Here is a 26,324-nt window from a genome sequence, read left to right on the forward strand (position 1 = left end):
GAACCACCATATAGTCAAACTACACATATGTGGTTAGACGGCCACAATAGGTTGGTCAAACCAAGAACCACTAGAAGTGCTGCATGCAACAAATCTCGTTCTCAACAGACCATCTTTCTTGTCATGTTCACCAGCATCCTGAACTCACCATGACTTTTGTCAACATCGTTTCCACTCCACCTCAAGCCCATAATAACCGCTCTGACGTCCGATTGGCCACTCGCCAATCTCATTGCCTACCGAAGTCACTGCCACCATTCGCGATTTTCTTCTAGCCATGCCGCCAACGATCTTGGGCACAATGTCTACCAATCCCCATCAAACAACCGGGCATTACACACCCTTCAACTCAATCTCCAAATTTAGATTATCACCATTGATGGAGCACATCGAACTATTCAAGATACCTACTCAAAATATCTATTAATTGAGTCATTGATCCTTATCGTGCTCCGCCTCGTGCCACATCGTCCTCGGATACCATGTGCATCACTTTTTGTGCGGTGTGAAACACTCCTCTCGCTCGCCACGGCGTGTTTCTCTCACCCCACTTTACCCCTTGCTCCACCCTCCACGCTGATACCACCACCGCTTCAATCTTCTCTCCACCCGCCGATGGAAGCACCACTTTCCTCCCTTTTGTTCTCCTGTCCCGCCAGTGGCAGGAGCGTGACCTAATATTAAGGGGGGCTAAATCAATGCTAAACACTACAGTAAGGGCGTACCCAGTGCAAGCACCGGAACACGTGAATTTATGGAGCATAAAGAGTGATCAGAATTATAGGATTTTCTAGCACCCGTATAGGTCCCAGCCTAAATATTGTGGCTACTGTACTTGCGAGATGACATGACTTTCAAATGAATGCAAAAGCTAGCAAGTTATGATGACAAAATGGGCACGTTATGGACCCTGTTCGCTTCTCTTATAATTTATCTTTTTCAGCTTGTTTTTTCAATCGGAACAGTATTTTTTTTCTCACAACAAATTAGTCGGAACAGTATTTTAGTTTATTTTTTCAGCGAAGCGAACGGGGATTTCAACAGCCTGTTGCCTACTCCTACGTCTCTTGCTCTGTGCTGCCCCTTCCCAGATACTACTAGGCTTTACCTACTTTAGGGCCTCTTTGGCATGGCTTATGCCGGCTTCGGCTTCATCTATTTTGCGTAAATCGAGGCGGGAGCCGTTTTGTAAACCAGGGGTTAAAATGAACTAGAAGCCGAAAAAAACCAGTTTTTCTGGCTTCACCGGCTTTGACTTCACCGGTGAAGCCGTTTTGAATGAGCTGTGCCAAAGGAGACCTTAGTCTTCATCAGCATGCTAGCTAAGGCAGGCAGGGGCCGGAGCCCAGTCTCGCCTCTACTGCTCCAGCCACTCCCCTTCCCTCCGTTCTCCTACTTCACCGCTGGCTTAAGGGTGAGTGCACGCTCGTCAGGATGGCACGACACGACTAAACTACCATCATGTCTTGCCGCTGATAGAGCCCACCTGGTGACACGGCACGGCACGGTAAACTGTTTGTGCTCATCTTGGGCTGTGCTTGATTGGATCTTTGGCCGTGCCGCTCACCCTAGGTGCACCCAGCAAATTAGTTTGCCTCTGCATGCTGTGATCACGAGGACTCGAGGAGGTGGAAGGAGGGGAAAAAATAATAGAGGAAACAATAATTTTAAGCGTGGGAGATGAGGTGGCACATGGCATGTCCGGCCCCTTGACGCTTGTCCGGACGCGACCCCAGCTGCTAATAAAACCACAATAGCAGGCAGCAGGCAGCAGACAGCGACCCACTGCTTGCTGCGTGCGCGTCCGGCGTCCCTCCCTGCTAAGCACCCGTGCCCATCACCTCCTCCCCGCAGACTAACTAGCTGTTTAATTATAAGGACACAACTAATTAGTTCATATATAATCAGTCGCAGGGCAGAACAGGCCCACGATAGATAGATCGACGGATGCAGCCGGCGACATGATGATGGCGCCAAAAAGCGGCCCCGTGTTCTGATCGCCTCGTGTTTAGGCAATCTAATCTAATCCAATTGGTTAAGTCCCCCTGATTACCTAATTATTAAGTGAGATGAGCAGTTAACCTTTCCGGTCTGGCTCGGCCAATCTCTGCTTTGTTTTTAAGGGTTGGAAGCAACGGCCGCCGCCTGACGATGCTTGGCCCGGCAGAGATTACATATACATATATAACATATGCACCTGCTGTTCGATTATTTGTTTATTTACTATACATATAATCATCATCCGTCTGCCGTCTGGAGTCGCTGTTTCTTTAATAATCATATATATGATATAATGCATGCAGCATATATTTTTATCTGTTTCACGGGAAGAGATATGTACAGTAACATGTAAATAAAATAAAATGCTTCCGGCGCCCCTAGTGGTTGGGCGCGGATTCGGGAATCAAAAGTATCCTATGCTCAACTCAGCATAGTTTAGTTGATCTCTTGTATATTCACTGAGAAATGTGTGGTAGATTTCGTGGGAGTTCATCGTTTGTACTCCGGCCGTACAACTTCACTGCTTATCAGCTGTCACGTCAGAATGTTCTAAGTTTCCATGCATCGCCTGGTGGACATGTGGAGTTAGGCCTTGTTTAGTTTAGTTTTAAAAAGTTTTTCTAAAAAGTGTTATAGTAGCCATCACATCGAATCTTGCGATACGTGCATAGAGTATTAAATATAGATGAAAAAAAACTAATTGCACAGTTTGGTTGGAAATCATGAGACGGAGTTTTGAGCCTAATTAGTCCATGATCGAATACTAATTGCCAAATAAAAACGAAAGTGCTACAGTAGCCAAATTCCCAAATTTCACCCAACTAAACACAGCCTTAATACATATGTCCAATGGAAATGCGGTGAGAAATCAAATAATTGTAAGCTTAGTTAGAAGGTGTGTTGAATATAAGCTTTTTCTTGTGCGGAACATGCCCACGTGGGTTTAAGTGTTCGACTTGGCACAGATGTTTATATTTTTTTGGATTTATTTTAAGATTTAACGGCGCTATGCTTTCAGTGGTAGGCGACATTCTTGTCAACAGCGTGGCGCTTGTGGTGATTTCGTGAATCTCGAGATCTGCCAGATCACTTCGTGCTTCATCAAAGTTATTTCATAGGATTTATAGGAATCCAATCCTTTATTCCATAAAGGAGGTTTATAGAAAATTCTGTTATAAGGTTTTAATCCTTCAAAATTTCTCTAAATTTCCTTTATGCTCAAGCTAAAGCGGCCTCAAAAAGTTTCTCCAGATTTACATGACCATTGCCTAGGCAGGACGTGATCGGCAGGAGCACACACGCAGCATGTCCTCGTCGTCTCTTTCAAAGGCGCCTAATATGTCCACTATAAAGAAGTCCTGGATTCAAATGTGTGGTTTATTATATATAGTTATACATGACTGCCTACAATGTTAGCATGATGTTTGTTTGTTTAAAATAAATACATATTTTTTTGTTGCAACGTTGTTTTTCAGGCTCAAAAGTTAACATGAAGTGATTACAAAAATAGATTAAAATCCAGAGCTGAGAGAAATTTATATATTGTGTGTGTTGTGATGTTGTCCTCCGTGCACTGTACAGCCATATGAAGAAGCAGTGTGTTTGCTCTTTCCGAGATATTCCCGTCTACACATAAATGCAGAGCGCGGCACCAAGAGGTCACTGTTGCATGGCGCATATTCATCGCACGACTGCCAGCCAAAACAGTAGCATGCATAAAGTGGATGCTGGTAAATTTCTTCTTTCACGTGAAAACATTACTATTACCCCTACCTTCTTATTCTGCAAGCAGCACGGTACGTATTTAGGTACTCCTGTCACAAAAAAAAAAATCTTAATGTAATAACATCATGTTAAATCCTTGAATTAAACCAAATTTATATAAAAGTGTTAATGTTTATAACGCCAAATATAGATGGGCAACGGGCCGGGCCGGCACGGCACGCCGTGCCTCACAAGGCCACGGGCCTGGCCTCCGGTCCAGGCACGGCACTGTGGGCCAATTTTCGTGCTGGCCGGCCCGAGAAGCACGGCCAATTTCACAGAGAAAGAGGGGAAGGGCGAACGGGAGCCCGAGAGGCGTAGGGGGTCGACGCCGCTCACCGCCGAGGAGATCGACGCCGGATCCGGAGGAGGCCGGCGCGCTCGCCACCAAGGAGCTCGATGCGGATCCGCAGGAGCAGGAGGTGTGGAGCGGTGGAGGAGGCTAACGCCTCGAAGCTGGATCTGAAGGAGCAGCTCGAGGCCGGCCACCACGCTCGACGTTGGTGCGCTCGACGCCGCCGTGCTCAAAGTCGCCAGGCGCCAGCTGGTGGTGCGAGGGCGTGGAGGAGGTGGCCGGCGGCTAGTAGTGCGGGGGCGTGGAGGAGGCGGTCGGAGGATCAGAGAGGTCGCGCGAGGAGCCGATGATGCCGAGGAGAGGGAGGAGGCGTCCCGCATCCGTGCTCGCCTCGCCCGACGCGAGGGAAGGGAGGGGCGTCCGCGGCGCCGACGTAGAGGTGAGGAGGAGGAGGAGCGAGTGCGGCAGCGGCACTATAGCGTGGGGAGGATGCTGCGCGGGGAAGGGGAAGGGATAGGGTTCGGCAGTTCGAGGGGCTAGGTAGGGGCGGGCCAGACCGGCTGGAGCTCTTAGCAGATCGGCTGCCCGAGACGCCACCGGGCCATGCGCTGTGGATCGGGCCGTGCCATGCCAGCCCACGTGCCTGGGGTAAGGCCTAGGCACGGCCTGCTCCTCCGGGTCATGCTAGCCTGGGCTCCGCTCGCCACCGGGCCGGGCTAAAAAACGGGCCTTGTGACGGGCCGACGGGCTCGAGCTGCATGGCCATATATAACACCAAATAAATACCATTTGATTCTTCATACGGTATATTTTTATAGTACATATATTTTCCATTATAGATATGGCTTCTATTTTTTTTAAATGTTTAGCCAAAGTTTAGAAATTTCTGCTATATATAAAAAGTCTACCCCCATGAACCGAACATTTAACCAGTGTTGGGACACTCAAATGGTCAGATTGAGTGAGGAAATCATGCACATGAGCATGTCCATGAATCTTTGATGTTCTCAAGGTGACCAAGATCAGAAGCAAAATTTTCGAGGAAAGGCAAGGGTTGGTTCCTTTGATTCTCCTCTGGAGCTGGGCCCGCCCGTGGCCCGTCCCTGCGAATGTGATGGATTGCTGCATTGCATGGAGGAGGAGGATTGGGGACACCACCGCACCCAAGTTTTTTACCAGCAGTAAAAGAAGTACACCTGGGATTATACTCCTAGTCCTAGTACGTCCAGAGGAGGGGTTCCTAACGAAGCGAGCTACTAGGCTCCTGCAGCCACCGGCTAACTTTGGGAAATACGCCTCTATCTTTTTGTGGTACCAAAATTCTGCGTCCTTGCTCTCGATACTGTTGCTAGGACGCACGGCTCACATTCATGTTAGATATTAGTTTTTTAGACTAAATTAAAATAGCTTTAACATGTTTATAATTATATTCAAGCTATAAATAAGATAGGCTATGTAAATATAATAAATGTGCCTTGAGCAGGTCTAATAGGTCTGTTCGGCTGCAGAAAGAAGCACTTGCAGTCGTGGTCTTTTCTTCTCTCTTATAAGTTGGGCCTGTTTGGTTCCTGCAGTGCCTCTTAAAATTTCTGTCATATTGAATGGTTTGGACATATGCATGTAGTATTAAATATAGACTAATTATGAAACTAATTGTACAACTTGTGACTAATTTATGAGACGAATATTTTAAGCCTAATTAGTTTATGATTTGACAACGTGGTGCTACAGTAAACATGTGCTAATGATAGATTAATTAGGCTTAAAAAATCATCTCGCAAATTAGCCTCCATCTATGTAATTGATTTTATAATTAATCTATATTTAATGCTTCTTATTAGTATCTAAACATTCGATGTGACATGAATTTTAGGAACGATTAAAGAACCAAACACCCCCTTACTGTGGTCGCAGCAACAGCAGGTTAGAGCAGCTGCTTATTTTTACAGCCGAACATCCTGAGGGAAAATTTTCTAATTTTCATGTGTTTTCCTATAAAACTGAACTGATTACTGTAAAATTCCTACATAATTCCTACCAAATTCCTGAATTCTAAACAGCACTGAAAATCCATAGATTGTTTAGAGCCGAAGCTTTACCAAATAAGGTCTCTACATCTGTACATATAGGTAGCCCTATTACATTCTCTGTGATTGAATAAGCAAAAAGAAAAGAAAAGGAAGTTGAAATCATCATTATTATTGAAAAACTTTGTTTTCCGTACAAAGGAGGGTTTTTCATTGTTTTTGTGTGGTTGCTCATGCAGAGATAATCCTATATGTATTTTTTTTACTTGCTTATTCCCTCCGTGGGTTTCCACGGTCCAGGTCATTAAACACACCATGTGTCTGTTCATTTGGCTGATAAGCCATGGCTGAAAATACTGTTGGTTGATTTGTTGTGAGAGAAAAATACTGTTCGTTGACTTGAAAAAGTATGACTTATAAGTCAGGACGAACAGGACTATATACAGTTTATGATGTACTTGTTCGTCTAAAAAAGGAGGGGTTATTCAATGCTTCTTCACCTCATATTATTGTGAAATTGAAAACTGGAGCTTGCATTGTGTACTGTAGGAGGATCAACTGCAGACCTAGCACTGGTCCATGACAAGATATTTGGATTCTATTTCTGAATTATGGCAAAACATGATATGCGTGGGCCCAAGGTGACTCATCAAGGAAAATATTTTTTTTGAAAAGGGCAGATAGATAACTCACATGGGCCTCGTTTAGTTGCTGATTTTTTTTAGAAATGATACTGTAGCACTTTCGTTGTTATTTGGTAATTAATGTCCAATCATAGTTTAATTAGGCTTAAAAGATTCGTCTCGTGAATTTCGTCTAAACTGTGTAATTAGTTTTATTTTTTATTTATATTTAATGCTTCATACATGCGTCTAAAGATTCGATGTGACTGGGAATCTTGAAAAATTTTGTAAAATTTTGAGAACTAAACAGCACCATGGTATGCATATGTATGTACATACTGCACTACTGCAGACTCACATGCATGCACTATGGACTATGGTTGGTACATGTACCACATCAAATGGAGCGGGAATACATCATTATCATCATGCATACTCCTATATATATTATAACTATAAATATAAATATAAATATAAATATAAATATGCAGGCTTGGAATAATCTTTCAAAGCTAACGTTAAACATGACAGTAACGAAATCTGTGTGTTTATCTCTAGACTAGAAAGAGAGGGAGAGGGAGAGGGAGAGGGAGGGAGATTGATGTATATGATGTATATCTACGGTGTACCAACCGGGTAGGTGATGAAGCAGAGGGTACATATATGTAAAGAAAAGGGGGTCGATCAGAGAGTGGGTGGAGGGAGAGGAAGTGGTAGTCTAGTAGTATCTGCTGCATTTGTAAGGAGACAAGGGAAAAGACAAGAAAGCTCAGCATCAGTGTGGCATTGCTATTTGCTACTACTGCGAGTTGTGTTGAGTTGTGTTGTGTTTGTGTTGTGTCGTGGCCAGTGGCCACTGGACAGTGTGGGGGTATGGTGGTGGAAGCCGGAGATGGGAACGGGTGGACAAGTGCACGCGCACTAGCCTTTCTCAGAATTCATATACTCCTCTTTCCCTCGAATTATCTGTCGCTTTTGATTTTCGTTCCATAAATTTAACTGATTTTTAAAAAATACGTATAATATTTGTATCTTCAAATAAATTTATTAAAAATCTAGATTAAAAGATCTTTTCAGTGATACCAATTATATACCATAAATATTAATATTTTTTAATATATATTTTATCATTGTTTCTCGAGAAATGAAAATGATAGATATTTTGAAATGGAGGAAGTACGGCGTGGTATAGCAATTGACAGAGTAAAAGAAAAAGTGTTTGTTTTTTGCTTTTTTATATATTTCCTCGAGAGGGCAAGAACGGAAGCAGGCTGGGCTGCTCAGCCTTTGCATCTTTTGGATCCTGGCTCTCTTTTTTCCTCTTCTCCGTTCCGTTCTCCCCTAAAAGCGAGCAACGAATAGATAAAGGAAAAAGTCCATTTAAACCCCTTACTTTTCATACTGGGTCTACTTCACCCTCCAACTATGAAACCGTCTATTTTATTCCCTGAACTTTTTAAAACCGTCTATTTTACCCATGGGCGTTTTTTTGACAGAACAGGTCTGCTACAGTAACAATGTTTTGCTACAGTATCGGTGTATTTGAATTTTCTTTTTTTTATTTATTTTCGGTGAATTTTTTTAAAATCATAGTAAATCATAAAATGAAAAATCTAATTTTATTGGACTCCACATGAGTAGATCTACACAGTGAATATATAATACGGTATGCTTTAGTACAAATTTTTTTTTAGCTTTAGATTAATTGGAAAATCCAATTTTATCTGTAATTAATTAGAATTTATCTATAACTAAGTTATACATAGTCCAATGAGTACGAAATTTTTATTATAGTTCAAGCATACAATAATTAGCGCACCATAAAAATTTCACCACAATTGGATCATAGAAGCTGCAGCTATGAATTATTCCAATTAAAAACCCACCTTTACTGTAGCAAAACTGCTTTTAAAAACCGTCCAGGATAAAATAGACGGTTTTAGAAAGTTCACAGGGTAAAACAGACGGTTTCATAGTTGGGGGTGAAGTAGACAGTATGAAAGGTTGGGGTTAAGTAGACTTTTTTCAATAGATAAAGCTCGGGTCGGTTTAAGGGCCACTGGCCTTCTTCCCTTTTGCTTCTCTTCTCTGCCGCTGGGGAGGCGCTGACACTGTTCCTCTTCCCTCCTCCTCCTCCCCCACCTCCTGCTCTCTCTCCCCATGTGCGTCCTCCTCGGCGGGCGGCCATGACTGCTGCTGCTGCCTCTCTCTAGCCGCGCTGCGCGCTGCACGGCTGCTGCCAGCTCTAGAAAGATACTCCACTCCTACTAGACAGCTGTTGCCTTCAGCTGCCGCCGCTCGACTGCACGTCTGCACACCACAGAGAGGTGTGGAGCGGAGAGAGAGAGAGGAAGCCGGCAGGGGAGAGGAGAGGAGAGGAGAGAGAGAGAGAGGGGAGTGTGTGCCTGTGCCGTGTGATAGAATCTGGAATTGCTTTCCAGTCATTGACCACCCAGTTTGAGTTTTCCTCCCCCCTCGTTTTGTCCCCCCTGCGCCTCCTTGATTCCTGTGTTGCTTGCTGTTCCTCCCTCCCCTCCCTCCTCCCTGCGTGTGTTGTTGCCTTGCCTTGTTGTTATTCCCTGACCTCCCTGCTCTCGGCTTGGCTTGGGGTTGGGGGCCTGCTCATCAAGCTCCCCAGGCCGCCTCACATACCCCCGTGTCTCATGCCTGCTTCTGCTTCTGCTTTTGCCCCATCCTCCTTCATTCTTGACGATTTGATTGCCTGCCACTGCCACCCCTTTCTTCACTTATCTTCCCCTAGCTAGCTAGGTAAACACATACACATAGCAGTAGTGGTGTATATATACACAACAGGTGCAAGGTCAGGCGAAGCTACTAGCCGCCCTTGGAGGCTTGGACTTCATCACCTCACCTAGTATGTTCCACCATCAGCAGGAGCTCCTACAGGCAGAAGCTGCGGCGGCAGATCGGGAGAGCGGCATGTCCAACCTCACCTCCTCCGCGTCCGGCGGCCCCAACGCGCCGCCTGCTGGTGCCCCGCCGCAGCCGGCCGCCGGCAACAACAAACGCAAGCGAAGCCTCCCAGGCAACCCCGGTAGGTGGTGGACGATCGATCTTGCTTTTTCCCTCCCTTGTAATTCTTCGATCGATTAGTTCATGAGTTCAGTTGGCTCTTGGTTCTCGTTTATGCTTGACTTGATGACGTGCTTGCCTCATCAATCAAGAAACAAAAAACAAGAAACAAGAAAGCGCGAAACTGATACTGATACTGATCGGTGGCATGCCATGGCATGGCATCTTTCTCTCTTGGTCATCCTCATCCTCATCGATCAGACCCCGAGGCGGAGGTTGTGGCTCTTTCTCCGACGACGCTGATGGCGACGAACCGTTTCGTGTGCGAGATCTGCGGGAAGGGGTTCCAGCGGGACCAGAACCTGCAGCTGCACCGGCGCGGCCACAACCTCCCCTGGAAGCTGAAGCAGCGCGGCACGGGCACGGAGGCGCAGCGGAAGAAGGTGTACGTGTGCCCCGAGGCGTCGTGCGTGCACCACGACCCTGCCCGCGCGCTGGGCGACCTCACGGGGATCAAGAAGCACTTCTTCCGCAAGCACGGCGAGAAGAAGTGGAAGTGCGACAAGTGCTCCAAGAAGTACGCCGTCCAGTCCGACTGGAAGGCGCACTCCAAGATCTGCGGCACCAGGGAGTACAAGTGCGACTGCGGCACAATCTTCTCCAGGTAATTAACTCGGATCACTTCCTTTTTCGTTTGTTTTTACTCGATCGTCGTCGTCTCTCAGTTTCTCTCTCGCTCTAGAAAGCTAGTTAGGCGATCCATCCATCTATCTTCCATTGCAAATTTACAATTGCAGCCAGCTCCAGATGCATGCATGTTGTTATCGGGTGAAGACAAGTTGCAGTGCGTGAAGCTGAAACTGACTCGGCAGGGCTCCGCTCCAGTGTCAGTGGGCACACTGGTCAACCTGATCCTCTCTTCTTTCACACTTGGAGGTTGTTTGTAGGTTATGATCGTCGATCGAGGGAGGGGTGTTTGATTAGCTCTTGATGCTTTGCTTGAGAGAAATGCATGTGGTGATTGAGATTTCAACTAGATAGGGCACTGATTAAAGGAGAGAATGATGTGTCAGGCTAGATCGATAGGATAGGATAGGATGCTAGCGGTAGTAGACGACACCAGTGCAGATGCAGTTCTGTACTGCACTGGCTCTCCTTGGCTTCTGTCTGCTTGCAACTTGCAATGCAACCAGCGATGCATCAGAGAGAGGAAGATTGCAGATTGGGTGGGAGATGGAAGGCGAGTCCAAGGCATCGGCATCCGTCCATGGACAGAAAGATAGATCACTTTCTAAGACCTCCCTTTGCTCTTTTCTTTTTGTTCATGGTCCATGGACGAGGGGGAGGATTCGGAAGCTGCTGCATGGTGCGTGCAGCAGAACGGAACCCAATGCCAACAGGGTTCAGAGCTTAGCTTGGGCGCATGCGTGTGTCTGTATCGTGTGCGTGTGAATATTCATATTCATTCGTTCATTTGTTCGAGTTTTCAGAGAAGACCGAACACAGAAAAGCTACTGTCTACGGGGCGTAGGGCTGAGAAAAGAGAGATCCGCGACCTCGCTGGATGGTGAAGAGAAGTTGTAGAGGTAGAGGAGGCTCGGACAGACATGTGAATCTGTTTGCAGAGCCGAGGTGGCTTTCCATCTCCTTCCCTCGCCCCAATGCTGCCTGTGCTGTGCTACGCCTCCCTATCCATAGCTAGAGCTAGAACTAGAACTAGCTGCGTGACTACACTGTCCTCCTACTCCTCTCTCCTGTCATGTCCCTTCTTCCCCGAGCGAGCCTCTCTCTTCAACACGAGTCACACACGGCAGCATTGCGTTGCGTAGCAGTAGCAGTAGCCTGCCTAGCGGCCTAGGAGTAGCCCTGGTAGCCATCACAGGTGAACAAGATCAAACGGGATGGATGGAGCTTTTGCTTTTAGCTTTCTCTTTTCCTTTTTGCTTCTGATCGAGCTGAGCTCTGATTCTCTTGCTTGTTCTTTTCTTTTGCGTCGCATGCAATGTGCAGGCGGGACAGCTTCATCACGCACCGCGCCTTCTGCGACGCGCTCACCGAGGAGAGCGTCAAGGCCATCGGCCTCAACGCCATGGCCGCCGCGCCGGCGCCAGCGCACCTCCACCACCCGCTGCTCTTCTCGCCGCCGCCCGCGCACGTCATGCAGCAGCAGGACGTCGCCTTCCTCCAGGAGCACCCGCAGCACCACCAGCACCAGGAGGTCATGCAGCCGCCGCCGCAGCAGCACTGCAACTACGCCATGAAGACGGAGATGCCGCCGTGGCCGCCGGCGATGGCCTACGACCACCCGCTGCTGCAGCCGCTCGCCGCGGCGCAGAGCTCGGCCACGTCCGCGCCGCCGGCGCCGCAGCCGCAGCTGCCCGCGGCCTCGGCGCACCTGTCGGCCACGGCGCTGCTGCAGAAGGCGGCGCAGATGGGCGCCACCATCGGCGGCGCGGGCGCGGGCTACACCCAGATGGCGGGCCCCGCGACGAGCGCGCCCGGCAGCGGCGCCACCTTCGGCCTCGGCCTCCCGGGCCTGCAGAATGCCCATCAGCAGCAGCAGGATGGCGGGGTCGTGTCCGGGCTCGCGAGGACAGCCTCCCACGGCCGCAGCGGCGAGGAAGGCGCCGACGGCATGACCAGGGACTTCCTGGGCCTGCGCGCCTTCTCCCACCGCGACATCCTCGGCCTCGCCGGCTTGGACTCCTCGTGCATGGGCGCCATCACCGCCAACGCCAGCATGAGCTGCTACGAGCCACAGCAACATGCACAGGTACAGGCTCAGGCTCAGGCGCAGCAGCAGCAGCAGCAGCATCAAAGCAGCAGCGAGCCATGGCACGGCATGGGCAGCCATAGCTAGATCGGTCGCTTCGCTAGCTACCCCTGGCAGCAAAGCTACTTTCTTCTTGCTCTCAAGTCTCATCAGCCGTTGCATCTGATCGCTGCCGCCGCGGTGCAGAGGGCAAAAACTAGCTAGGGCCGGCCGGCCAGTGTGCATGCACCGTGCCTTTTGAGAGTCGGGTAATGTCTCGCCTCACTTGCTGCTCATCTTTTGCTTCTGTTCATGATATCATCTCATGATCTTTCAACTTAACCACGCAATGCAAGCGATCAAACCTTGTGGAGCTAGGTTTGGATCAAACTCTAGCTCGGTCGAAGGATGATGATAATACAGAAGAGTACGCAGCAGGGAGTTGTGTAATTTTTTGGGTTGGGGAAGAGAGATCGACCAACATGTAAACTAAGCTCGAATCAAGCAGCTGGGAAGAAAACCATAGCTATGTGACAGTAACAGTAATATACATGCATGCATTCATCATCTCTTGTTGTTTGGGCATTGCATCCATGTTGCAATTTTGGTGATATAAAATGTTTCTTGTTTCGAAAACCAGTATTTGGATGGTGACATGACTTGAGAGAGATAGATTGTGTGAATGAACTGGAGTCCTTGGTGTAGTAGACCATAGGCAGGCCAGTAGAGGTTGCATTCTTTCTTCGGTCTACTAGGAGTGGCCGTTTTTTTTTTTTGGTCATACTCCTCCTCCATGCTGCATGTGTGCGCCTGTCTGTGTACTGTGTCGTGCAATCAGGCCATGTACTGGGCAGTGCTGGCTACTGTTCACCCGTGACAAGGTTTTGTTGGTATTGGACCTATTGGGTCATGGGCACGCATTATCCCATGCTGGATGCATGGGGTGAGTGAGAGCGAATATTGGAAAAGTTGCTACAATATATTGCGTATAGCTTACGCTCAAAAAATATATTATTATGTATCCGTTTCAAAAAAAAATATATTATGTATAGCCTGTGTGTGCTGCCTTCTTGCTTGCAACTTTAGCATCTGCAGTAACGAAATATATATGAATTTTGTTTCCTTATTTTGCAACTTTTTGCCTACTGTTATTTTTAAATTTTGTTTCTTCGTTAAAAAAGAATTATAGTACGTATTATTGCACTTCTAGAGATTTTGTAATACATGTGTATACACCATACGGGCAAACCATGATGCATTTTAGATTTTATGGTGTGTTTTTACCATGCTAACTCGGTACAAATTAAATTTACCCTGCTGTTGTGTTCACCTTCCATAGCTCTTGACTCCTACTAGTAGTAGTGTCCAAAAGAAAATCTACTGGTAGTAGCTGCGCTACACTATACGAGTAGACCATAAACTACTATAGTGGACATTTTACTCCCTTCTCATGGTTTAGCACATAGTTTTGCTTTTATGTCATCGATAATTAGAAGAAATGTTAAGAAAGAGCAGATTGTAGCCAATTATTACCCTTCCTTGGTTAATCATTACATAACAAAGTATATATGTACCGGATCGGATGGCATGCAGCGAGAAAAATGGGGTACGGTGACGCTGACGCCACCTTTGTAGGGATGGATATTAGATAAAATATTGCGCTAACTAAACGGTCTGCAACTCTAGTTAAAATCTATTGGATCAAGACAAATTAGATGTGATAGATATAAAAACGTTATAACTATTTTAAACATGCAAGATACCAAAAATGGTAAATGATGTGTACATATAAAAGGCATCGCCCTGATTTTAAAGTATTAGACTAAAAGCAGTCTACTTAAACACTGACACGATTTTTAAAAGAATAAATAATTATGCTAAAATTTGGCACAATACATCCAAAAATTACATATGAATGAATCCAAAATAAAAAATAAAAAGTTATATCACATTCTTTCATCATCTTCTTCCCTAGTGGTTTTGGTTGATACAATCCATGCTTCAAATGTACAAAACTCTATCGAAAATAGAAAAGTCCTCAAGCTTAATCCCTCGACCAATAGTTTTGTATGTGTCACGAGATACAACGTTCTAGAACCAAATGGAAACACATCTGAGTTTGATGAAAGAATATCAACGATTGATTCACCATGTATAATACAGGCTGTTAGCACCTCCAACCCTTAATCCATTAGGTTAGATGCCTGATTTTCTCTTTGCGATCATTGACGATGAGGTTGGTGACCCAAATTCTTTCATCGTCGTTTTCCCTAGCGGCCTTGGTCAAGCCGATGATTCAAATGAACAAAACCCATCGTCGAACACCGAATGGTCCTCATGCTGAATCAGATACAACGTTCTAGAACGAGACCGAAACACATCTGAATCGATGCAAGAATATCGTTGTGTACAATACAAGCCGTCAGCACCTCTAACCCTTGATCCATAAAGTTGGGCACATGATTTCCTCAATGTGGCCATTGACGACGAGGTTGGTGATCTAGATTTACTATTTAGGAATCGGACCATGAGTACCCAATCGATTCCCCCAATGGTGGCCTTGTTGTGGCCATCGTCGAAGTCATCGCAACTAACAATCTCCTGGACGAACATCAATGATAATTTCATCAATATATTTATTCAAGATAAACTTGAGCAAACTAAATATAAAGAACTGCTTGACCGTAAACGAGGGATGGGTTGCCCTCTTCTTCCTTCCACTGACAATGGTCTCATCAGAGAGGAAGGAGGGCCCCCTAGATGACAACTGCGAGCTGCCTTGACAGCAGCAGCTCTAGTTACAAAATCCTAAGGCCAATTTCAGTGGGAGTTTCATCAGAGTTTTATTTGTATTTAATGAGTTGTCATATAAGCGCTTTTGATGATGTAGCAACGTTTTTAAGAAGGGAGAGAAGTGAGTTTCATGGGGATAAAACTCTCTTGGCACGGTTACCAACTAGCTATGGGTCACGAAATTAAATGTATATAAAACTATAGAATGAAACTCTTCATTAAAAGTGGGTGTTTCATCCATATTTTATTTTATTCTATATGACATGACAGTCTTGGAAACAACGCTACGAAACTTCCCACTGAGACTGCCCTAAGATACTTATAATACACGCACACAGACTTGATTTTAGCACTGAATAAATTACTAGATTTCAGAGGTAATGAACTTTGATCAGGGAAAGCAAACGTGGTCAAATATACATGGACGTTTTTCTATGGTCAATATTGGGATATTGTAAGTTTGGTCCCGGAGTTACTAAAACTTACATTATTGATGCATATTGTACATATATTTGGTTCCTCATATGTATTTATAACCAGTAACATGTTTCGAAATTTGAAATTTTGATACCTTTCATGGATGATAAGAATATCAAATATATTATATAATCATTTCCACAAGACCACCCGATGATCAGAATATTCATTGATACCACGCCAAAACTAGAAATTTTGGCTGCACTCTCTTCCAATCGGTATACTACTTTCTATGGTTTTCAATTTGTCGTACATTTTATGCGTTGTGTTATATAAACGGCTGTTTGTAAAACAACATGCATGGTCTCCATATGCAACGTTCCAACTGTTATATATGTAAATGCAAATGAGAAATTTTCTAAAACAATAGTCAAAATTCGTTAACCCCTAACTGCACGCTTTAATTCCCATTTCACAAGTGGAGGCAATACTAATGAATGTCTATGCATAGTACGAATGGTATTGTTCTTTTGTGGAAACAATGACCTTAGCACAGGGGTCCTATTGTGTTGCACTAAGTTTGCACAGGCCATGTTAGGCCGCGAAGATGACATGCACGACAAATAGACAAAGAGCATCGTTTAAAGCATGTCGGTGCTTCCGGCCGGGGCCGGGTGTTCCAATGCGCGTGATGGTATAGTAGTACGGCGTAAATACACATCATTTGCTTATTATAACATTGGTTCTGTCGTTTGCAATTGTATCTAGCTCCTTTTAAAAAAAACATGGTGGTGTTCGCTGGTCTGGACTCGTCCATCCAGCCGGCTGATCCGCTCACAAGTTACTGTTCATCAAATCAGCCGAACAATATTTTTCTCTCACAACAAACCAGCCGGAACAGTGTTTTTCAGCTAAGTTTCAGACCAGCGAACGGAGTCATATATTGCAAAAAGTACCACGAATGTATTTAAATTTGCTTTGTCAAAACAAGCAATTGGTATAATTATCAACCACTGCTGCAGAAAACTTAATCGATGCCGGCAAAATCGATTAACTAAGGTGAACAAGCCAACCGCCTCCATCAAAAGATCATGGTTAATCGGATCTTAATAGAACCGCCTCGGTTAATCGATTAACGAGGCGGGCATGTTAAGGTGACTGCCTCCGTTAATCCCATTAATCGAGGCGGGCGTCTAAAAGTGTCTGCCTCCGTTAATGTTCTTCAGAAAACAAAAAAAAACAAAAAAAAACTTGCAACTTTGGAGAATCAGAACCACAACCTGGTGCTCAACACTACCATGACTCTACCATTGCACCGAACACTCATTTATGTCTATATATAATATGCTATCTTTTTATATTAATATTTTATAATCTTATATTGGATATTTTAGCTACTAAATGAACTCAAATGAAAAAACTTTTAACTACAAAGTTTTAAATCTTGTGAAGTACTACACTTTTGGTATAGGATGTATCTCTATTAGAGACAATTTGAAAAATTCAAAAAAAATTGAGTTTTAGAACATGTGAATTTCAAACACATATTTGAGACTCTAAGTGACTTTAAATTAAAAACTTGTCAATATTAAACATGTAGACCAGGTCGGCCACTAGAACTTTGGTATTAACTATGTGAACATTGAGATCATTTGGGAATTCGAAATTTTAAATTTCAAAATCTATAACCTTCGAACACATATTTGGGACTCTAAACATATTCAAATTAAAAACTTTTCAACTACAAAGTTGTAGATTCTACTGAGAAGTATAACTTTTGTATAGACCATGTGAAAATCTGAGATCGTTTGGTAATTTTAAATTTTAAATTTAAAAATCTTTGCACTTACAACAATATTTTGGGACCCTAAACAATTTCATATCAAAAACGTTTCAACTACAAAGTTGTAAATCTCGTCGAGAGCTACAATTTTAATATAACGTTTGTCTTCATCCGACTTCATATAAAAAATTATGAATTATTTTTTGTTGCAATCATTAACCAAGGCGGGCATCTTAAGATGCTCGTCTCTGTAAATCGATTTACGGAGGCGGTTTCGTTAGAATGCCCGTCTTAATGATTAACCGAGACGGTTGCGTTATATTACCCGTCTCGGCTAATCAATATTAATCGATGCAGTTGCGTTAGGTTACCTGTCTAGGTTAATCGATTAACTGATGCGGTTGCGTTAGGTTACCCGCCTCGATTAAGCATTAACCAAGGCGGTTGTTGGGCCGGCTGCGGGCCACCGAGTAACAAAGGCGGGCAACCGGCCCAACCGCCTCCGAGGCTATTTTGGAAACGCCGTGCAAAAGATTTTACATAGCAGTGAGCTATGAACAGGTACTACGGGACTGTCCGATGTTTTATGCAGAAACCACGAAGTGTCAAGTGCTAGTTTTGATCTGGCGGACCGTCCGCTTGTGCAATCGGAGTTTCAGTCTAATCACAGTGAACAAGACACCGAGGTCCAATATCGAGTTTGCTGAGAGGGGATCGCGCGTGTCTTTGTGCAAGACTTATTCATAGAGATTGCTAGAGGTCTCTACGATACATCCATATATGGTCAAGCTCTAGGTTTTACTTGGCTTAAGGTTTATAGTATTATGACACAATGTGAATCCTAATTTGATATGCATGTGCACATATGCAATGCTTTTATGCTAGAGTCATTTTTCTAGATAGCATATGTTAGAAGGAAGCCAACAAAACTAGTTTTAATTTTTTTCAATGACTAGTGAATTATTTATGAATTTAGCAAGCTAAAATATATTTAAATTTGATTAAAATTATAAACATTTTTATGGTGAAACATATTTTAAAAATACAGAGGACATTGTAACAAACCTAACAAAATTTATCTCATAAAGTTTTGAGTTATATTTATTTTTTATAAACTTTGCAAGAAAGCTAGCATATGAAGTGCCTCCCATGTACGGTGGCCCGCCCTGACAATTCAGACACTGTTTTCATAGACAGTCTACCTAGGATCATGGAGAGTTTTATTAGACTGCCCGACACCACTAGGAGAGTCGGTTTTGGCTTAGATTGTTGGGGTGGATTTTTGCGCAAACTTGATTCTTTGGGATAAATCAGGTAGCGTGTCCGTGCGTTGCTACATGATAGCTAATATTTTATATTAAAAACACAGGAAACGCACGATAAGATAACAATGCTATAAAAATTAAATACCAATGTTAAAGTGACATTTAATTCAAAAAGTAAAGTTTATGAATTTAACACAGTCACGGAGTGCGTGGCGTCGCAGGCTCACAAACTCTACTTTATAGACCTTTTTCATGATGCGGCTAAGATAATGTTTTATATTGGCAGGAAGAAATCTCCGATATCTATTTCTTTCGTGCTCATAAACTAATGACCCTGGTGCAACAATGGAAAATACAAAGGAGCTATCCTCGTGAATGCGCGGAACCAACGCTACTACGATCGTGTCATCCCACGACCACTGGCTATGGTGTTGTTTAGCACTATTGTTTACTATTATCGCTAACTTGCTTCGTTGATTTTATTCAAGTAATTTATGTTTGTAATTATGCAGGTGCTAATTCGGTTGATCCCACATTGGCACATGAGAAAAGTGGGGAAAGTCGACAAAACTCATGGTTTTGAGAACATACACGTGTAATAGTTATAAATGGTTACAAAACAAAATATTATGAACAAAACACTGAAAGTGTCATTTTTATAACAATAATATAACACATGTTCAATTTTCATTATGCCATCACACAAGTGTATATACAACATCTTCGTGTAGAGTCTGATAAACCATTTAAAAATACCTAGGAACAGCAACAAATATGGCATTAGTGAGATATTATTTGTACAATATACATTGAATGGAAAAAAATGCATTGTATGCGTTAGTAATGTTCTATTATCCTCGCATATGGCGTTAGAACCTCCTTAAATATAATATTCTTCGTGAAAGTTCCATCTGCTATTGGGGTCTTCTTATCCTTATCTTTTTTATTTGATGCATTCTTATTTTTTTTCCCTCGGCAGTCTTTTTAGAATTTTTCTTCTCTATCTTTTTGGCATCCTCCTCTTGTGCCTCCGCATCAGGCGGGAGGGCAAGGATCTTAATATTGGTTCTTGACGTGGCTCTAGACATCGCAACGTACAACTGACCGTGAGAGAACACCGGTGCGGGTAGGTACACACCCACGTTCGGGATAGTTTGGCCATGTGACTTGTTGACCGCCATGGCAAAGCTCAGCGTGATAGGAAACTGCTTCCTCTTAAACTGGAACGGGAACATCTCGTCATCAGACGGGCATAGCGGTATTCGAGGAAGGAATACCCATTTCCCAGCATGTTGCCCCACCACAATTTCAGCGTCGATTGTATTTCTTCGGAACCCCCGCACCACCAGCCTTGTACCGTTGCATAGCCCATTGACAAGGTCAATATTCCTAAGCAATATGACAGGACATCCGAGCTTGAGCTTCAAGACGTGTGGAGGCAGCCCGTTGGGGGTCAAACTGTTAAGGAACTCCGATGGATAGTAGTTATGTGGATCATCTACCACGGAGTCAAAACTGTGATACACCATCTCGCCGCCCTAGAACATATCAATCATTTTCATATTGATCATGTCCACCCAATCATTACGTGTAGATAAAATCGCTCTGGTGGTGATGTAGTCTTTGTCCGCCATGTTTGCATTTAGATCTAGAAAGATGATGTCGATCACTGTATGAAGATCTTTCTCGGCATCTCCAGAGTACGGGACACATATCTCGTCTGGAATACGTACATTGCCATCTTCGTTAACCTCTTCTGTTCCACCACCAATGCGCAATAGATAATCTGCAAACCATGGGTCACTCTGAGCCCTCATGTTGCGAACAAGCTTTAGGTGGCGCATGGATTCCCAAAGATATGACCTTCGTAGAGAAGCGCCGACTATTTGAGCTTTGGATCCTTTCCGCACAACAGGGAGGACCTGTCTGAAATCCCCACCAAGGACAACAGTCTTTCCATAAAACATTAGGTTTGACCAGCCCATTATATCCGTAGGCTATTGTCTAGTGCTTCCACATTTTGCCTCTTTGCCATAGATGCCTCGTCCCAAATTATGAGAGCTGCTTGCTGCAGCAACTTGACAGTACCACTCTATTTCGTGAAGCTACAGCAACCGCCCTCTTGAAGAGTGAGAGGTATCTTGAAACGCGAGTGGGCCGTCCTCCCACCTGGTATTATGGCTGTTGTGACTCCAGATGTAGCTGTAGCCACAACAAGCTTGTCCTGGCTACGTAGTTTTGCGAGAAGTGCCCTATACAAAAATGTCTTTCCCATCCCGCCAGGTCCATCCACAAAGAACAACCCGCCTTGTTTGCTGTAGATAGCGGCCATTATCTCATCATAGGTAGACCTTTGCTCGGCGTTGAGTGAGTCGCACAATAGCACATCTTCGAGATTTTGCTTGACGCTAGCTTCCTCATGGCTGGCATCATCGTATGAGTGATCAATATCTAGAAGAGGAAATGACCTTATGTCCTTCCCCAAGACTGCGGCATGTTTCTAATGTCTATCAAAACCATTTGTTGCACCAGATCCGAGGATGGATGATTGTGGCTGTAGTCCTCTAACATTGCATCGTAGTGTTTTTTCCACAACCCCATCACATCATGCGGCTCGTAGAATACCAATATTGTTGCAAATAGCCTCCGTAGAGAGGAAGGCATCTAGAATAAAGTAGCTTCAGTTAGACATTCATCCAGTGTATTGTCTTCTTCGATTAGACCCCTCCTTTCTGTTGCTTCATAGAACGAAGGTAGTAGCATGCCATCAACCGTCCTCAGATGTTCATATGATGTAGCACCAGCAACATTGTTCAAGAGAACACTGAAGAAAGTAACGTTCTCCCTTAGTAGGATGAGTCGAGATGACTCTCCCAACTTGAAAAACGAAGTTTTTCCTTTTCTGCCAGAATGCCAGGTAAAATGCTCTAGGAAGTCCTGATACAAGATTCCGCGGGCGTCCTCATGATGCCTATTTGCATCGAAGTATGCTGTCAGCATTGACTCTTCTACACCTGGCCTATTAACGATCCGTTCGACCTTAACCCGTTTATGAAATGCCACCATGTGCATGTCGGGTAGATGAAGATGCAGCTGCTGTACTGGTGGATGGTTCTTGCTCAAGTCAAAGCCATATATCCTCCATAGTGCCTCTAGAGGCGTCACCCACCGAGCATCTCTATACTGCTTGATCTCATCAATGTTCCCTTTCTCGTCTGCTTTGTCGGTCTCCCTCATCACCATCGATGCCCTGTCATGTCCCTTGTATATGTATTTGAATAGATACTTTACTGATTTAATGCTCCCATAGGCCTCAACATTGATATGGCAGTTGAAGGTACGTAGCAGGCAAGGGTTGTAAGGCACGACCCATTGATTGTCTAGGTAATGGCCTCAAACTTTTAGCGTGCGGCCATCATTGCGTCGTCGATAGAATGGGCGTGGGTAATGGTTCTTGCATGACCCGCGGCCCACCATGCATGGACAGTATGGATTTAGCGTCCCGCAGGGACCATGCATCATATGCTTCATCGCCATCTTGTAGAGCTTAGGGTACTTCTTCTTGTTTGGTAGCTCTGCACTGATAATCATGTCATATTGCTCAGGACATGTGAGCTTGTACTTCCGTTCCATTATTAGCAAGAAGTGTGCATGCGGCAAGACCATCTTCTAGAAATCTACTACATATACCTAGGCCTTCACCTTCCCAAGTATGTCTTTCTCCATCAACATTTTCCTCATCGCCTCTAACTTTGCTCTGAAAGACCCGTGTGACAAGATCTGGGCAGTCCTGTGGTGTCTGGCCTGGATAAAGTTCATTCTTGATCTCATCCTAGTTAGGGTTGCACGTCATTGTGAGAAAGATATTAGGTTTACCATACTTTCGCACCAGAGACATTGCATCCATGTATCGGCGCCTCATATCATGGGGTCCTTCGATGAATGATGAAGACAGGACAGTACGCCTTTCGACATTCTCAACAGATCCTTCACCCGAATGCATGTTGTCCACCAGGCCTTGGTATAGGTCAGCCCTCAAAGTATCCTGATTGTTCCTCATGTAGTCTAAACGCGAGCTCTCAATCTTGATGTAGGTGTCAACGGCGAACTGCTAGAAAAGATGCCTGGCCATAGAGTATTGGATTAAATATCCCTAGCCACATCTGGAACTTGTAGCAGTAGTAGTCGCGCACGGAGACACATGTATTCGAAACTAGGTTCTATAGGGAGACATTGTTCGAATTAGTATCATGCGTTAACAAAAAAGAGTTTATATTGCATTATTGAAAAGAGTTCGAGTCACCTCCATCATCATCGTCACCATTCTCAGCACGCTTTTTGCAGATTGCTCGAGCTCAATCAACTTGAGCCATAGTCACACCCACTTTTGGAATGCAGTTGTGCCACCCGAGCTCACCCATTGGAAAGAACATCGGGTATGACAGTGGGTTGTAGCATGCATTATATGAGCGGATGCCGTGTATAGACCGATCCTTCCCTTGCAGGAGAACACTATGCTCGAATTGGTCGTGACGCTCACTCCCCTCAACCTAGACAGCGGCCACCTTTGATGTCAATGGCACGTTATATGTTCTCTGGTCAAGCCGTTGGTCAAGGTTCAACTCGACCCAGTAATCCTCAAGGTTTTTAACGTGTCCCATACTCCTTAGTTGCTGAGAGTAGGGATTCCCATTAAATATACTAACCAATTGCTCTATAACTTCTCTGTCTTTTGGGTGCATTGCTCACAACATTTGCTCATCCGATGCTTGAGGGACGGATCATCATTATAAAAATAAAGCTCAAGGTGTCTCATTTTGACACCATCCTCTTTACCAAATGATCATATGTTATGGTAAATCTGGCCATGGGCACAGAATGTGTAGACACCGTAGATTTGCATGTTAGTGGTCACACGATCTAGGTGGCAGTATAGAGAAGTGAAAGAGAAGTGGCCATTGAAATATATGATGTTTGCACGAAAGTGCCTAGCATCAGCGTCCGAGCTTGACCACAACCTCATGAGCTCTAGTGGTGTCTTAGGAGTTGAAAGATGAATCTTTCCACCCTGACAACAGAATCCGAGCGGTTCACCCTCGAATTTCTTTGCGTTGCAGTGCTCGTAGTTTGGCACCGACTGGTAGCATGTGTGACTCTGATGGGACATTAGCGTAAACCCTATCGTATGGATCCAGGACATTAGGCTCACTGTTCTCTTTCTCATCCATGTCGACAATGTGGTCAACGTCGGTTCCCTCCTCGTCATCTTCTGACAAAATGTTGATGTGATATGCGTTGAAAGAAAGTTTATGAAATAATGTTTTGACTATTACACGATGTACCTTGTCCAGCGAAAAAGTACACCTCATCCTCTTCCTCGTCCTCCTCAAATATGACATCCTCATCATAGTCTATGCAACACAGCCACATATATGTTGAGAGAAACATAATGGCATACAAAAAAACAAATAAGGATAAATTTAATAAAGAAAATACCATCCTCGACCATAGAGTCTGGCGTATGAGCTTGTGCACCGTTTGGAGGCATTGAAGAGGTACCGTCAACTACAGATGGTTGTGTCTGTGTACTTGCGCAATTATTAGGTGGTGGAACTGGAGTTTCCTGGGTGACACCACCTGTAGTAACAAAAGGTATGAGTTTTTAGAATAGAAGGGTGAAGGTGAAAGTACGACAATATATACTGATCAAGGCTAAGTTACCATTGTAAACCACACTCGGTTGAGTTGGGTCGTTCGAATCATTGCACTTTCCATCCGCACACCCTCTAGCACTTCTTCCAATGTTTGCTTCAAAAGCCCAATTACGACGGGATAGAAGGGCATTTCTCTCTCCAGTGGTCACTCATTGTCTATGTATGGTCTATGTTGCAGCCACTTCAGGGGTTTGAACTTCTGGATTTGAACTACAGTCGGCGCAACATTAACTAGGCGTGCCCCTCAATTCGCGTATTTCCATCTCGTGTGAAGGTGCTTCATGCGATTGAGGTGAAGAAGGGAAAATAAACTGAGGGTTAAAGTGAGGGCTCTCCATGGCTATTGAGTCTGGATGCAAATTATTTGCTCGGTGTTCTCTCACCATCCTATTGTATTTTTTCTTGCTCTCTTTTTGTTTCAACTCCTCTTGTGGAGTCATTTGTAGTTTTCTTGTAGCATTTTTCAGTGCATACAAGTCACACCGTCTCTTATTTAAAAGTGCCTTTTGTTCAGGAGACATTGCAGCCCTTCGTGCTCTATCTAGCTCACGCTTACGCTCTTTTGGACACGTGACAATATTGTCGATGGAACTGGATGCATTTACAACACCTATATATAATAGAAAAGTACGGTCTCAAATAAAATACAGAAGGGCACATATTGCAAGAATATTAATTTATTATTACATTGTCATGAACCACAATTAGGTTGCCCACTACACTTTTTCTTCTCAAATAGATAACATTAATGAAAAAAACAATGTACCTGGGTTTAGATCAGGTGATGCATCAGTCAGGCCAATCATGCCACTTTGATCTATACATTTATCAGAGTATTCATCTACATATATATAATAGCATGATATTAACCTTGGCCTCGACATCATACAAACACAAGAAAAAATAATTAGTATTTAGGAAAAAAACCAAAATGTTACATGTGTTATCTTTATCAATCTTCATGGGATTATATGAGTTATTTGGATGTAGCCAGTCACTATCTTCATAGACATCAGTGTTTTCCGTGGTTGAATCAACTCCAACTAGTACCACATGACATTCACTATATATTAAATAAACTAAAAATGGCAACACTGAATTCAGAAAATCAAAATCAGATTTACCTGCTTTTTTCTGATGATATCGTTCACGGCGCTTTCTATTTTTTTCATTTCTTTCTTCCTGAGTCATTGCCGCCAATCGTGCCTTTTCCCTTTCCCTTTTTAGCTTGGTGGCATTCATGTTTTCCTTTGTCTAATGATACTTTTTCCTAAGTTTTTTTATTTTTTCATCCCTTTCTTCTTGAGTCATTGATGTATGTCGTGCTTTTTCTCTTTCTCTTTTACGCTGCGCACTGTTCATCTATTTGCGCTTGTGAATTTGATGTTGCATGGTCACCTATTTGAAAATAAGTTGATAAATATTGGCTTAATTACCATAAATAATACAAGTGAATGCGTCTATGGACATCTGTATATACAATTATCTCCATTGATGATGTTTGTCAAGTCTTCAAATGGTGCATGACCTTCATTATTTTGCATATGTTCCATTATGATTTCACTGAACACAAAATTAACCAATAAATTCATATTATCAAACTTGTCCATGAGAGCAGTGATAAAAACTTCCATTGACTGCTAGAAAGAGTGAAATACTCCCTCCGTCTAAAAAAATATACTTTGACTAAGTTTGTATTAGAAAATACTGATATTCATGATACAAAATAAGTACCATTAGAGACACACATGCTAAAACTATTTACTACCTGAATGGGCGCCGCCTCCTATCATGCCCATTCAGGATCCTATTGACTACCTGAATGGTCAATTATTTTTAGGTCCTAATATCAATTGC

At 43.9% G+C, this 26,324-nt stretch overlaps 3 protein-coding genes and 1 pseudogene across 3 annotated transcripts; 1 reads left to right on the forward strand and 3 right to left on the reverse strand.

Annotated features, from left to right (window-relative positions):
• Positions 1-8,745: 8,745 nt before the first annotated feature.
• On the forward strand, positions 8,746-13,062 carry LOC136456149 (protein indeterminate-domain 7-like). Its single transcript, XM_066455927.1, has 3 exons — positions 8,746-9,765; positions 10,005-10,407; positions 11,754-13,062. Exons 1-3 carry the CDS (start codon positions 9,588-9,590, stop codon positions 12,601-12,603), a joined length of 1,431 nt encoding a protein of 476 aa, XP_066312024.1. The 5' UTR covers positions 8,746-9,587; the 3' UTR covers positions 12,604-13,062.
• Positions 13,063-19,667: 6,605 nt separating this feature from the next.
• On the reverse strand, positions 19,668-20,282 carry LOC136460708 (uncharacterized). Its single transcript, XM_066460305.1, has one exon. The coding sequence runs from the start codon at positions 20,280-20,282 to the stop codon at positions 19,668-19,670; it is 615 nt and encodes a 204-aa protein (XP_066316402.1).
• A 9-nt stretch (positions 20,283-20,291) lies between these two features.
• Positions 20,292-20,738, reverse strand: LOC136460709 (uncharacterized). The gene has a single exon (XM_066460306.1). The coding sequence runs from the start codon at positions 20,736-20,738 to the stop codon at positions 20,292-20,294; it is 447 nt and encodes a 148-aa protein (XP_066316403.1).
• Positions 20,739-21,417: 679 nt separating this feature from the next.
• On the reverse strand, positions 21,418-25,639 carry LOC136460710 (uncharacterized; annotated as a pseudogene).
• Between the last annotated feature and the right edge of the window lie 685 nt (positions 25,640-26,324).

This window comes from Miscanthus floridulus, chromosome 6 (assembly GCF_019320115.1).
Source record: "Miscanthus floridulus cultivar M001 chromosome 6, ASM1932011v1, whole genome shotgun sequence".
Taxonomy (NCBI): domain Eukaryota; kingdom Viridiplantae; phylum Streptophyta; class Magnoliopsida; order Poales; family Poaceae; genus Miscanthus; species Miscanthus floridulus.

Excerpts from the sequence above, each read along its gene's own strand:
- LOC136456149 (XM_066455927.1), top strand. The coding sequence starts at position 9,588 with ATGTTCCACCATCAGCAGGAGCTCCTACAGGCAGAAGCTGCGGCGGCA. Across the intron at positions 9,766-10,004 it reads AAGCCTCCCAGGCAACCCCG|ACCCCGAGGCGGAGGTTGTG; the intron begins GTAGGTGGTGGA and ends CTCATCGATCAG. Across the intron at positions 10,408-11,753 it reads TGCGGCACAATCTTCTCCAG|GCGGGACAGCTTCATCACGC; the intron begins GTAATTAACTCG and ends TGCAATGTGCAG.
- LOC136460708 (XM_066460305.1), bottom strand. The coding sequence starts at position 20,282 with ATGGTGTATCACAGTTTTGACTCCGTGGTAGATGATCCACATAACTAC.
- LOC136460709 (XM_066460306.1), bottom strand. The coding sequence starts at position 20,738 with ATGGGCTGGTCAAACCTAATGTTTTATGGAAAGACTGTTGTCCTTGGT.